This window comes from Cucumis sativus, chromosome 3 (assembly GCF_000004075.3).
Source record: "Cucumis sativus cultivar 9930 chromosome 3, Cucumber_9930_V3, whole genome shotgun sequence".
NCBI lineage: Eukaryota > Viridiplantae > Streptophyta > Magnoliopsida > Cucurbitales > Cucurbitaceae > Cucumis > Cucumis sativus.
The window spans coordinates 2,554,810-2,569,938 of record NC_026657.2 but is presented as its reverse complement, the minus strand read 5'-3'; the positions used below and the strand labels follow the sequence as shown (position 1 = coordinate 2,569,938).

General features: G+C 33.8%; 3 protein-coding genes across 3 annotated transcripts; 1 reads left to right on the top strand and 2 right to left on the bottom strand.

Annotated features, from left to right (window-relative positions):
- Window positions 1–3,927: 3,927 nt before the first annotated feature.
- LOC101219204 (probable xyloglucan galactosyltransferase GT19) lies at window positions 3,928–6,039 on the top strand. The gene has a single exon (XM_004150597.3). The coding sequence runs from the start codon at window positions 4,150–4,152 to the stop codon at window positions 5,518–5,520; it is 1,371 nt and encodes a 456-aa protein (XP_004150645.1). The 5' UTR covers window positions 3,928–4,149; the 3' UTR covers window positions 5,521–6,039.
- A 428-nt stretch (window positions 6,040–6,467) lies between these two features.
- Window positions 6,468–9,837, bottom strand: LOC101220318 (flavin-containing monooxygenase FMO GS-OX-like 3). The gene is made up of 7 exons (XM_011652115.2): window positions 9,106–9,837; window positions 8,670–8,740; window positions 8,352–8,504; window positions 8,192–8,274; window positions 7,677–7,812; window positions 7,415–7,588; window positions 6,468–6,802 (listed from the first exon to the last, which is right to left on the bottom strand). The coding sequence occupies exons 1-7, from the start codon at window positions 9,629–9,631 to the stop codon at window positions 6,581–6,583; spliced, it is 1,365 nt and encodes a 454-aa protein (XP_011650417.1). The 5' UTR covers window positions 9,632–9,837; the 3' UTR covers window positions 6,468–6,580.
- Window positions 9,838–11,070: 1,233 nt separating this feature from the next.
- LOC101220079 (flavin-containing monooxygenase FMO GS-OX-like 3) lies at window positions 11,071–14,553 on the bottom strand. The gene is made up of 7 exons (XM_011652112.2): window positions 13,830–14,553; window positions 13,426–13,496; window positions 13,071–13,223; window positions 12,906–12,988; window positions 11,940–12,075; window positions 11,675–11,851; window positions 11,071–11,437 (listed from the first exon to the last, which is right to left on the bottom strand). Exons 1-7 carry the CDS (start codon window positions 14,353–14,355, stop codon window positions 11,216–11,218), a joined length of 1,368 nt encoding a protein of 455 aa, XP_011650414.2. The 5' UTR covers window positions 14,356–14,553; the 3' UTR covers window positions 11,071–11,215.
- Between the last annotated feature and the right edge of the window lie 576 nt (window positions 14,554–15,129).

Sequence of the window (15,129 nt, the reverse complement as noted above, 5' to 3'; positions counted from 1 at the left end):
GGCACTCCTCCCTCTCCTTCCTTTCTTTTCTTGAAAGAATTGGGGAAGAGTTGCAACTATGACCATCATGCTAAACTAATACCTAGCTCGTATACTATATTCTAAAATTATTCATTTACAACAACTCTTATAAGCTCTTATTAATCATAAACCATGTGGTTGATACGAGTTTCCTTCTCCACCATTAATCCAACTCTATTCATTTCAAATCTTGTATAATTTCTATAAATTCCAAAATGTCCTTCAATTCTACCTTGTTTTGGTTGTCTTCTTTTCGTTATCATCGACCAACTCGAACCACCACTATCAGTGGTCAATTTCAACCAACCTTGACAACCACCATTCTGTTCACGACCACATCCATTTTAAATTGTTCACGTAGTCATTTCCAGTGTAATTCGACAATGAAAATAATATTTTTATAGTATAACAAACGGAGCAAAGTTGTGATTAAAAGCATTATTAGAAAAGACTTACTAAACACAAGAGTATTTTTAATTTAAACAAAAACTAATTTTTAGAAAGCTTTTAGTCACGCAAATTAACTATTATTCTATGATCAATTTTCAAATATGATATCACTTATTATTGGTACGATAATTTTTTACTTTTTAAAAGAAATTACAAGGTGTATTTTGTTTGTAATGAAGAGATCATAGATTGCATTGTATTTGACTTAGAAAAATGGTTTAAGTAAGTAAGTCCCTTATCTTCCTTTGCATTAATAAGTTCGTTGATACAATTTTTCAACACTCTTATCTATGGTATCAGAAGCTCAAATTTCTTTACATTTTCACTTGTACTTAAAAAAAAAGTAGCAATAATAGGCAAAATAACTATCTTACTAGTGTTGAGCCAAAATGATAATGTCCAAATTTGAATGTCTCTAAACTTATGGAGTGGAAGAATCAAACCCTAAACCTTAATCGAGTCAACAACACAAACTTCATGTCTTAGTTGACAAATCAAAGTGTGTTAAAACACGGTTGACAAATTAATACAACTACATGTCTTTGAATTTTTAAAAAGCCATTCTAAACTCATACTTTAAATTGCACCTAAAACAACACTACAAGACAACAATCATTATAGTGAAAGAGAAGAAAACTCAATTTGGCGTGAAAACGTGTTTCACATTACAAGTTAAACATAGGTGAGTAATAAGCATTACGATTAATGAAGTTTTTGGCACAATGTTATGATTAAGAAATTTTCCCACTTTGGCTTAATTACAAATTATTCAAAAGCATGTTGAAAGTGCCAATTATACACACACACGTAGGTTACCAAATAATTAGATATATATAAGAGAATATTGCATTACATACCCTAAGGCCTAAACTCCATATGCTCCATGCCAAGATGCAAATTGGCCCCTTCATGTTTTTTAATGGAAAATTATTGATCACTAACTTTTGAAGAGTACTTTACTTTTATTTATTCTATAAACAAATTTGAATCCGATATTACCCCATTTAAACTATTTTTGTTTTAATTTTGAAAAATTATTTCAATGTAAGGAACTATGTTATTTTCTTAGAGGTTGTAACGTTGGTGATCTCATTGTTGGACTATTGCTTTTTCTAGTTGGCTTTTTTCGTGTTATCGAGGCTGATAAGAATGGTTTGGTTGAGTAATATTTTTGTACGTTGAGCGTTTCTTTTTAATAATTGTTAAAAGAATATGCTAATGTTAAATAAGGTAACACCATGATAAACTAGCTACGTTGATGTCTAAATCAAGCATCAACATATACATTCTCTCGATGTCGCTTTTGTGCGCATAAACAAACACTCCCACCTTATTGAGTGGGCAACATATATTCTTGGTTCTAGGTGCATTTTGGTGTCTAAAAAAGGGAGATATATGTGAATGAATCTTACATGGGTGGAAACCTATTTTCTGAAAGTGCTTACTTGAGTGACATGTTTTGTTTTAATATAATTTAAAATCTAACTTCTGTTTAGACCAAGTTAATAATCAATTATAAGGTTGCCAGCTATATCATTTGACCAAACTAAACAAAAAAACAAAATACATAAAGGGAGAGAGAGAGAGAGAGGAGAAAGGACCTTTGTGTTTGGCATAAAAGTGATTTTTCAATTGTAAGAAACAAATAGTACATTGAAGGAGGCTTTTGTCCACTTTCTATAAAAAGAGTTAAACCCACCAAATAAAAGAACATGTTTGGAAAGTGAGTACTCAATTTATGATCACAAATTTTTTCCCACTTGCTTCCCAATTAGTCAAACCCTTATATTTGGTAACCAAATTGTACCTTTACTTTAATTTCCAAAAATAAAAGGGTTATTAAACAACATTTAACAAATTGCTTTTGTCCACGAAATATGATTAGTGACAAAATATTATAAATAGATTTTTAGCAAAATAGTATGTCTTGTCAATAAATATTTAAATCGTGATAAGAGTATTCGAAAAATAGTTGAAAATCCAAATGATTGACAATTGAACCACAAACAAACCAAAATCGAATCGAATGCATGTTGTTCAATTTGATTTGTGTTAAATTGGAATTGATTCTTATCGAGTTCGGTTTGGTTTAAGAATATTAAACCGATTCTAAAATCGAACCGCTCTATTTTTAAAAAAAAAATATATATAATTATATATATATCTAACTTAGGGTACGGTATAAGTGTAGCTTTGTATGAATTATTTTGATGGACTTTCAAACTTCGATGTGTTGTACTAAATTACTGTACATATTAATTTAATCTATGTTTATAACTTTGTAAGACTTTTATTTATGTATAATTTTCATAAAGAGTTCTGATTCTAATATTTATGCGTAAGTCATTCGTTTCGATTCAATTTTATTTATGCATAAGCGGTTTGATTTCGATCCGGTTTGATACAGATGAGAGATTTATTTCAGTTTCAGATGATTTTTTTTTATCTTTCAATTTGGTGCGATTTTAACTTCAAACTAAACCGTAAACACCCCTAGTTTGTGATTGAGATACATATTATTTTAACTGGAGTTTAATTAGTGTGTGTTTGAGATGTAAACTATTTTAATTTGGATTTAAGAATCGATCAAAGATGAAAATATTGACATGGATATCAAGATTTCAGTTTTACTCATATATCGAAAACAATTTTTTTTTTATAAAGAACATGTGTTTGCCTTGTGATCTCAACAAATGAAATTGACAGAACAAGTAAGTGATTTTAATATATTAAAACTTCATTTCTAGTAGTAATAAACAATACGAACAAGTAAAGTGAGTTTAGTTAAGTGATAATTAGCATGATGTTGAATTTTGAAGACGGAAGATTTGATCCTCGTCATCGCAATTTTCATACTAACAAATAATATAAACATATAATAGTGTTTTTGAAGGAAAAAAGTGATTAAAAATATATTAAATAAATTATAGTTAATGTATGAGTAAATTAATCTCCATCTTGTTCATTTGAGGCCATTTTACCCAATGATGCAAGACCTCAAAGCTCATATAAGGAGAAAGCTAAAGAAACAACATACTCAACAATAAGATAAGGCCCATATGTAGCCCACTAGATTTAATACCATATTTTATAAAATTGTCTACAAAGAATATATGACACTATAACTAATTTAACGCACAATTTTAGTAACAACATCTATAGCCATAAAATGAAACTAACTAAAATTTAAAAAAATTTAATATCATCTATGTTTGATGTAAAAAAAAAGAAAAAGAAAAAATATATATTGTTTTTTAGAGCAAAATATTTATTAAACGATTTAAAACTCCAATGACCCTAAGAGTAAAAGCATAAATCAAATGTTTCTTTTCAGGATATATAGACTAAAACTGAACCAAAATATAAAGGAGAAAAAAATCAATTATGAAATCAAATTGCATCTCTTATTATAGAAATAAATAAATAATAATAATAATGTTGTGAAAGTTAGGGAAAAATAATAAATTTGATTAGGAAGTGGGGGAGAAAAAAGAGAGGAGTGGCGCCTATCTATAACACACGTCGGCGCATCGGGTGGAGTAGACGAATCAATTTCACCACCGACAATGGCGGATCGTCTTCAACCTCGACCTCAACCTCTCAACACGATTTCAAGGTAAAATTTCCCCTTTTCTTTTCATTTGACTCACTATTCTATGCTTAATTTACTTCCATATCATGGCCTGCAAACCAATTCCCGTTTTCTTCCTCTTTTTCTATTTCTTTTCCTTTTTCATTCAATTGTATTTCGCCCAGCACATTTCCCCTCCTGAAATTCTTCCTAAACATTGTGATGATCGTTGGATTCACATCAGAAGCCTCCCTTCTCGATTCAATCTTGATCTCCTTTCCAATTGTTCTGAATACCCTATTTTTGATGATTTTTGCCCTTATTTGGCTAACCACGGTCTTGGCCACAAGACTTATAATCGATCTCATAGCTGGTATAGGACCGATCCTTCGATGCTTGAACTCATTTTTCATCGCCGAATGCTTGAATATCCTTGTTTAACTTCTGATCCCGATTCTGCTGATGCCATTTATCTTCCTTATTACACCTCCATTGATGCCCTGAGATATCTCTACGGTTCCCAAGTAAATTCCAGCGCTGAGCATGGCCTTGAGCTTTTTGAATTCCTCAGCCGGAACCAGCCGGAAATTTGGAATCGCCGTCTTGGCCATGACCATTTCTTCGTCATGGCGAGACCGGCTTGGGATTTCTCTCAGCCATTGGAGAATGATCCCCCGATTTGGGGCACTTCGTTATTGGAGTTGCCTCAGTTTTTCAATGTCACTGCGTTGACATATGAGGGTAGAGCTTGGCCATGGCAGGAGCAAGCAATTCCTTATCCCACTTCATTCCACCCTCCCAATCTTGCATTCTTGGAGTCTTGGTTGCAGAGAGTTAAGCGATCTAAACGTTCCACTTTGATGTTGTTCGCTGGTGGGGGTGGCATCTCGGCCACTCCCAATATCCGCCGGAGCATTCGGATCGAATGCCAGAGTGCCAATGATGACGATGATGTGACTAACTCCCGCAAAGGCCGTAATGGGGATGCCAGTCTATATTCAAAGTTGTGTGAAGTTGTGGATTGCTCTAATGGAATATGTGAGCACGATCCTGTTAGGTACTTCAGGCCAATGTTGCAGGCAACTTTCTGCTTGCAGCCACCTGGAGACACCCCGACGCGGAGGTCAACTTTTGACGGGATCCTCGCAGGGTGCATACCGGTGTTTTTTGAGGACCTCTCTGCGAAATCTCAGTACAAATGGCACTTGCCAGAGGAGACGTTTGAGGAATTCGCAGTGACAATACCAAAAGAAGATGTGGTGTTCAAGGGAATAAAAATTTTGGATGTGTTGATGGGAATTCCTAGAGCGAGGATTAGAAGGATGAGAGAAAAAGTGATAGAGTTGATTCCTAGCGTGATGTACAGAAAGCATGGAAGTTCATTAGGTTTAAGAACAAAGAAAGATGCAGTTGATATAGCCATTGAAGGAACACTGCAGAAGATTGGTATGAGAGTAAAAGAATTGGATTTAGAGTAACAGAAAGATGCTGGTTCAATATTATTCCTCGCTATAGAGCTTTGTTCATCTCTTTTCTTTTTTTGGCTAAACTTATGTAATTATCTTTTGTTGTATTTGTTTTCCATGATTTGTGGATAAGAAAATTTTGATACTTAGAGCAGAGTTCTGATGGAAATTAAGGAATGTAAGAAGCAAAGGCTCTTAGGAAGCAAGAACTATGAACTTTGTGCTACACAGTTCTTGTAACTTAGGAAGAATGCATCAAGATATTCCAAATAGTCAAAAGCCCGTAACTGCAATGGCGTCATTGGATGCTAATGGAAGAGAAGTAGACAAACAAGTAAAGGGCCAAGGGGTTGACGAAAGTAAGGACTAGCTAGTGTTGATTATCTTTGTAATAAGAAGAGTTGTACTCGTTTAGTTGTTGGGTATTTTGATCTGACAAATTAATTTTTACACGTTCATATATTGTATGTTTACATTAAGAAGAATGTTTTTTCGAGTTGTGCTTTTGCAGTATGTTATAAGCTTTCTGGAGATTTAGAATAGCCATATTTCTCAACATGGTAGAGTAAACAATAAGAGAGTGTTTGTTACAGAAAGTGGAGTTGGTGAAGTATGAAGTAGAACGTACATTTCCAAAATCCCTTGGAGTAAATAAGATAAAATTGATGTATTTTAGTCATGAGGTCTCCTAGAACCTATGACTTCTCAATATTTGAGTTAACATTTTGCATCGTTTGGAAAAAAAAAAAATTGTGAAGAAACAATTTTGGAGCTAAATCAAAGAAAATGTCATTTCATGGTGCAAGAGAGCATTTCTCTCGGGTACCAAATTTCATATAAACGCTTGAGACTGTTCGTTTGAATAAACAATTCTGAGTAAAGTAGTTCTTAAGCTTTTGTTGCAACATATTTTCAAACTAAATCTGTTTTAAGGAAGAACCAAAATGGACAATTCAATGTTGTGTCATAATCTGGTCTAATATTATTTTCATTTTTATTTATAAATCAAGATCCAACATTTATAATCAAGACACATGATTGTGCAATGTACAAATATATAGAACCAAACTTATTAAACATTCAAATTCGAGTGGTTTTGACTTCCTTCATTTGTAGTAGTATACTTGCCAAATTCTTCATAAGCTTGATGAATCAACTCATCGTCATGCCAATCATCACGGTATGACTCAAGATTGGCCACTTTATTAATATCAGTAGCAACAAACATTTCCTTTCTCCATTCTTCATAGGGAGGACAACCACAAGTTGCTGCAAGCCAGTTACAGTAGGCAGGCTGCAATTACAACATTCATTCAAAATATAAGCAAAACTACAAACTTTATGTATTATTATATAAGAATCTTAGTTTGGTAGGCACTTGTTCCACTATCATAAATCATAGTTGCATTAGATCTTATGCAACTGTGATCTAGTAGAGGTTCATGAAAAACTCGAGTCTCCTACAACTTTATGTTCTATATATATAAAGAGCTTCACCACCTCAATAGTTAAAGGTTTGAAAATTTTTCTAAAGTCTATTTGATAATGATTTTATTTTATTTTTAAATTATGATTATTTGATTAAGAGAAGTTTTTAAAACTATAAAAAGTTTTTAGTTTTAGAATTTCCACAAATTTGAAAATGCAACCGAAAACACTTTGGTGGAAATAGTGTCATAAGCTTGATTTGTAAAAAAAAAAGAACTAATCAAACCAAACCAAGTTTCCAACATGGAATTCAAAATCATAACTTCTCCAAGGTACAAACATCACCTTTTCCACCAATGTTCACTTGGATTAGATCTCAATTAGGGTTATTCAAGGTTCAATTGGGTTTAGAGTTTAAACCCAACCGAACCGAGCCACAAATATTTGGTTAGATTTATGGTTTTGTATATAAACATACCGTATAACCACCCAATTTATGGGTCCGATGCTTGGGCTTGCCACGAGCTTCGAGTTCTTCATAAAAAGCTTTAACATCTGCCAACATTTCCTCTTTCGATGGAAGTGCAATCCTGTTTGATAAAACACCAGCAATCCAATTGCTTTGAAGCTCAAATATGACAAAAGGAACAACCTGCAGTACAAATTATAGGGTTATAGAACCATGCTTTTGTTCTATCAGTAAACTAAACCCGAAGATCGTAGCACAATCGGACACTTGCCTTAAATGGTAACCCAACGAAGGAAAGCCCTGGGGCCAATGCTGGGGGGAAGACATGCTTGAAAAGAGGTCCTACACGGTTGTCGTCCACCGTAACAGTGCCATTGGTTTCAAGAAACGGGAAATGATATTTGTACCTTGAACAAGAACATACATGTAAATATTGTCAATTACCCACAATTCTTATGATAACTATCAATACTTCAACACTCTCCTTCACTTATGAACTTGAAAATTTGTAGAAGACTGAATAAGTAGAAATCAATACTAGATGGAGAGGAAATGACATAATTGAGGGCTCAAGCTTATCCTTTCTCCCTCCTTGAAAAAATTGTCTATTATTTGATCGGAAGGAGTCGTACAAAAATGCATTATTTAAGCTCTTATCTTTATTCCCCTCATTACAAGATTTCAATCTACATGTTCTCTAATGTCTATAATTGCTTTGATAAATATTGTGTTTCTCATCTACTTCTACCTACATCGAAAGCTTAAAAACAATCTACTGTAGCTTACCCAGTACAATGCAGAATAACATCAGCCGAAACGACGGACCCGTCTTGAAAGACCACCGTTCCATCTTTATGGACACTTTCGATCTGCAGTTTTTAAGTAAATATTAGGACCTTAAAGAACTCATACAAAAATGGAAATTCTCTCCAATGCTCACTTATACCATTGGATGAAATGAGACGTTACTAATAATTGATTTTTCGTCCGAAGACTCTGTTTTAGCTGGCCTGCAAGCAATATGAATTTCTTTGGCAACCCCAATGAGCTCCTGAGAAATGTCCGTACCACTCGAAGAATAACCTATCAACACAACAACCTATTCCAAAAGGAAAAACGAAGAATACAAGTGAGGCCAATCCATGGAAAAATTAAAATGTACACAACTGAGTTTAGAATCAGCAAATATTACCCTCCTCAACAGCTACAGTACCCTTAATTTCATGTAAGCTGACATAGAATATGTAGAGCATTCTAAATGTACCTTACCGCGAAATGGTTCGGGATCACGATAATTGTGACTATGAACTTGTTCCCCAGGCCATCCATCAATCCCTGAAAAGATTTTTTCATCATTATAAGATAATGCAAGAAGTCAATCCCTTATCCTTGGAGAGAGGGGGTGATCAGAATTACTAGAAAATAGAGTTCAACTAAAAAGTGTCCAAACAAAATGGGTTTAATATTACAATTCATGCTCAAACTGCTCAATCCAAACATTAATTTTGTACTCCAATCTCCAAACATCCTCTTCCTAGAGACACAAGGCAACATAATAGAGACGTTTGTTTCACCAACTTCTTAAAGTGAAAGTTGCAAGTTCATAACACCTTGAGCTATGAGCAGGGTATTGATCAAAGAACAAAATTGTTTTAAAGAAAATACTTTAAGTAGAAGAAAATTTTAATGCGTTATTTTACCTGGAATCTCTGCTACTCGAGGCTGCGAAAAATTGCCAACACAAACAACTACAGCATCAAAAATGTCATAATGAACATCCCCATTCTCACATCTGAATTCAACCCTCCATTTGCCAAGCTTCTCCAAACCAGCAAACACCACCTCAGTTCTAAATCTCACCAACTTACAAATCCCAAATTCATTAGCGAAATCTTCCAAATACTTTAAAACCTCTGTATGACTTGGAAATCGCCTGGGATCTCGATCCTCCCCTTCTCGAGGAACAAAGGGGAAATCACGGACCCCCATGACTTCTCTGGGGATATTGGTTCGTAGAGATTTGTAGAGGCTGCTATGTATTCGAGTCCGCTTAGGGTGAACTCCAAGTGGGTCGGATTCAATTTCGGGCGAATATACCCAGACCCCTCCGATCTGATTATTCCGTTCGAAGACCACGACTTGGTGGCCCTCCCGGGAAAGTTGGCGGGCGGAGATGAGGCCTGCGCCACCGGCGCCGATCACTGCCACGCGGCGGGAGTGTTGCATCGTCGTGGGTTGAGGTGAGGCCGGAGGGGGAGGAAAGTCAGGGTGGCAAGTAGCGATGACTAAAATGGAGTGGTAACATGGATTTGTTGTTTACAGGAATCAGTATGATAAAGATTTTAATTTAAAAATGGTGTTCCACGCGCATGTTGTGGTATTATATTATAACGTTGTTCTTGTGGGTTGTTGTTTTTACTCAATTCCTCCCTTTTAATAAACACAGCTTTTACAACCACTATTTATCATTCACAAAATAAAATATTTATATATATATATATATTATGCTTCATTCTCACATCTTCTTATTTCTTCATTATTTATATAGTAATATGGAGTTCCACACCTTCCTTTTTTTTTCTTCAATTATTTATATATATTATGTGTCAACTCCATGCCTTCTTCTTCTTTTTATCATATATATATATATATATATATTAAATATTTTAATTCTTAAGATATTTTTTTATTATTAAATTCTACTTTTTTTTCTTTATATATACACGCTCAATCTACACCCAATCTTCAATATTCAACTTTTCTTATTTTTAGTTAACTTTTTTTATTTAATTCACTTTTCTTATTTTGAGTGATTCTTTTCAATATATTTGTATATTTATTTATTTAGAGGGATTTGTTAAAAATAGAAGAATGGACAAACTATTTAAGTTTCATACCAAAATTTTAACACAATGCCAAACTATCTATTTTTTTTAGTATAACATGTAAATACTTTCCATTTTCTTCCATTTATGTTAATTTATATATATATATATATAACATTCCATCTACAAGGGGTGTTCTGGATTGAGTTGGGTTGAAAGACTTTTTAAACCTAACCCAAATTGAATTGGTTCGGCCTAGTGGAGTCATATATGTTTTAAAACGAAGTAAAATGTTAATTATGTAAAATTTTGATTTAATTTTCATATATGAAATTGAGATTTACTAACTCGATTTCAATCTATATAATAAAAGTTTTCTTTTCAAAATACTAAAAAAAACTGTTTTTAATAATGAGTAAAAAATAATGAAATTGGATAAAGCTAAAATGAATATGTGTACATATGATATATACGTAAACTTAGATTGGTTTGAGTTATTTTAGATGAATGATGGATTAACCCAACCCATAAAATTTTCTTTTAGTTGAACCCCAATCCAACCTAAACTACATAAATTGAGTTGAATTGATCGATTTTTTTGGGTTTTGATTTTTGGAACAACCCTATTATCTACGATAAACTATATGTATCTATGATAAACTATATGTATCTATGATAGATATAGATAGTAGCCTATCAAAGTATATTACGACCTATTAATGGACTATATTAATTTGCTATATTTATATAAAAAACTTAATTATATTTTGCTAATTTTAAAAGCAGTTTAAAAGATATTGAGAGTAATTTTGTTGAAGCATATTTTCAAGCTCAATGTGATTTATAATCAATCACCAAAGATAGGCAATGCAATGTATAGCGCTACAAGGTAAATATTATTTTCAAATCAAGATCCAATATTTGTAACGAGGAGGAAGGATCAATGACAACATAAATATGTAAATGTACACATATACAACAAATCTTATGAAGCATTCAAATTTGAGTTGTTTTGACTTCTTACATTTGTATTATACTTGCTAAACTCCTCGTAAGCTTGACGAATCAACTCATCATCGTGCCAATCATCACGGTACGTCTTGAGATTGGGCAATCTATAAAGATGAACAGAAATGTTCATTTCCTTTCTCCATTCTTCATAGGGAGGACAACCACAAGTTGTTGCAACCCAATTACAATAGGCAGGCTGCATTATAACACCCATACAAATATATAAGAAAAGGTACAAACTTCATATATTATGAAAGTGATTAGTTTGGTAGCCATTTGTTTGGCTAAAAATAGAGTACTTAAAACTTGCATAAATGTTTCAAAAATATCTTTGAAGCACAAACAAGTTTTCATGTGGATGTTTGTTCACAAGACCAATGAGAACCTCAGAAAATAATCATTCAGGCTTGTGATTATTAAGCATAAAACGTACCATCATATAATCACCCAATAAATGGGTCCGATGCTTGGGCTTGCCAAGAGCTTCAAGATCTTCATAGAAAGCTTTAACATCTGCCAACATTTCCTCTTTTGATGGAAGTGCAATCCTTTTTGATAAAACACCAGCAACCCAATTGCTTTGAAGCTCAAACAAGGGAAAAGGAATAACCTGCACTACAAATTACAGTTAGAGCAAAACAATTTATTATTCTGACCATAAACCAAACTCGAAGTATGTGACACAATCGAACACTTGCCTTGAATGGTAATCCAACAAAGGAAAGCCCCGGGGCCAATGCTGGGGGGAAGACATGCTTGTATAGAGGTCCTACACGGTTGTCGTCCACTGTAACATTGCCATTGGTTTCAAGGAAAGGGAAATGATAGTTGTACCTTGTACAAGAACATGCATGTAAATGTTGTCAACTGCCCTGCAGTTCTTATGGTAACTATATTCAGATTTTTAACATAAAGTCAGGGGTAAGTATCAAAGACCAAAGCAATGTTTCAGTGAGATTCAAGTTTTTCAACCTCCAACTTTACGTTTTTACCTCAGAGAAGTTTAAGTTGATAGTCGGTAGGTTACAAAATATAAGCTTCAACCCTACAGGCTTAGAAATTTGTAGAAGGCTGAACATGTAAAAATCAATACTAACTTGGAGAGGAAATGATATTATTAGGACTAGAACATAAGGCTTATTCTCCAAATACCATGTTTAATTACCAATCAACTCAAAGGCTCAAGCGAGATTATTTAAACTCTAATTTATTTGATATTTGCACTAAATTAGTTTCGAAGCTTGTAGATAAGGAATCCTACAGAAATTAGTCTCCACTACACCCATTTTTTTTCCCCATAATTTCACAATTCTACCCTAATTAACAAAATCTCCCTAAATTTAGTATCCAAATCCTAAAATAAGGCATTCATCATAATTTTCTCTCTCTCATGCATTCTAATTCAAGAGACTCACTTTAATTAAAACAAAACAAAAAAAACAACCTCATCTACCTAAATAGTTTTAAATCTACACATTTTTTTCAATTTATTTTTAAAAAAATACCTTAATTATTTGAATCACCCCAATTGAGCAATGCTTGTTTTGATTCTATTGCAAGATTTGAATCTACTTTAGCATGTCAATCATCGCTTTGATAAATATTGTATATCTCATCTGCTTCTACCTCCATTGAAAGCTTAAAAGCAATCTATTGTAGCTTACCCAGTGCAATGCAAAATTACATCAGCCGAAACAACACACCCGTCTTGAAAGACCACTGTCCCATCTTTACACACACTTTCAATCTGCAGTTTTTAAGTAAATATTTGGACCTTAAAGACCTCATTCAAAAAATAAAAAGAAATCTCCTCCAATTCTAACTTATACCATTGGATGAAATGAAACATTACTAATAATTGATTCTCTGTCCAAAAGCTCTCTTTTAGGTGATCTCCAAACAATATGAATTTCTTTGGCAACCCCAATGAGCTCCTGAGAAATGTCTGTTCCACTCGAAGAATAACCTATCAACACAACAACCTATCCCAAAAGAAATTAAGTTATACACAACTGAGGCCAATCCATGTTTGTTTCATCATGTGAATGAAAAAACTTCTTGAAAAACAAAAATTAAAATGTACACAATTGAGTTTAGAATCAGAAAGTTTGACACACCCTAACACCTACAGTACCCTTAGTGTTATATAAGTTGACATAAAATATGCAGAACGTGTAAATGTACCTTACCCCGAAATGGTTCGGGATCACGATAATTGTGACTATGCACTTGCTCTCCAGGCCATCCATCAATCCCTGAAAAGATTGTTTCGTCGTACGAAGATAATGCACATGTAAATCCCTTATCCCGAGAGAGAGATGTACACAGACACAAGACAACATAAAGGGGCTGTTTGGCCCACTCACGGCTAAAATGGTGTAAACAACTATTGCACATTTATCTAGTAACTAAAATTTCTCCTCTCAATCAACTATGTATTCATATGGTTTCGTTATAAGTTCAACAAGAAAAAGAAAAAAGGAAAAAACACAGAATTTTTCCACCAATTCTTTTCCTTTTCTATACAATTACTTAGATATTGGAGTGTTTGCTGAGCCTAGTGGCTGAAGTAAAGAGAAGCTTCCTACCAGGAATCTCTGCTACTCGAGGCTGCGAATAATTCCCAACACAAACAACCACAGCATCAAAAATCTCATAATCAACGTCCCCATTTTCACATCTAAATTCAATCCTCCATTTCCCAAGCTCCTCCAAACCAGCAAACACAACCTCAGTTCCAAATCTCACAAATTTGTAAACCCCAAATTCATTAGCGAAATCTTCCAAATACTTGCGAACCTCCTGATGACTTGGAAATCGCCTCGGATCTCGATCCTCCCCTTCTCGAGGAACAAACGGGAAATCCCGGACCCCCATGAGTTCTCTAGGTATATTGGTTCGAAGAGATTTGAAGAGGCTGCTATGGATTCGGGTCCGATCCGGGTCGACTCCAAGTGGGTCGGATTCAATTTCCGGTGAATATACCCAGGCCCCTCCAATTTGAGTATTCCGTTCGAATACAACCACATGGTGGCCCTCCCGGGAAAGTTCCCGGGCTGAGACGAGGCCTCCGGCGCCGGCGCCGATCACTGCCACGCGGCTGGAGTGAGGCATCGTTGATGGTTGAGGGGAGGGGAGGAAATTGAGTGTAGCTAATTGAGTAGAACATGGATTTATGGGTAAGAAATGGGAATCTTTTTTTGATAAAAGTATGAATGATAGCTGAAGTGCTACCAACTCTACTCCACATGCATACTGTTGGGAAATTGTTGGAGATAGCTTTAAACAGGTTTTGTCTTTGTAAAATTAGCATAGTTTTTCAAAAATCGTTTAAACCATCTTTTCTCTTTGTTCATATAGTGCTCAAGATTGATCGACATTTTCCTAAAATATTAAAATTGTTCTACTTAGGATTGTTTTGGATTTTTCCGTGCATCTAGCTAGATATCAGTTAGATCAACAACATTAACAAATTTTCAAATCTTTCCAAATCTTAATTAGCTTTCTGTAAAATTTGAAAACATGCATTTATGCCAATTTTTCAAAATTCAAAATAACTAGTTTTCTATCTATTTTTTTACACTAATTTTTTATACAATTCCTCAAATCTTTTATTCTAATTTATGTATTTCATAATTATGTTAACAAGATTAGCATAGCAATCTTTTTAAAATTGGGCAATTTGACTTAGTAAAAGATTTGGTCCATCTCGGATCAAATTGCATACCAAAATTCCAAAATTATTTCTTGGTACAATTTTGATTGAGATGAATCAAGATTTTTAAAGCTTTTCCGATCACTATTTAAAACTGATGAAGTGAGATCCATACTTTTTTAAAAGATAAAAAAAATAGTTAAGATATGAATAATAGTAGAATTTCGATCTAA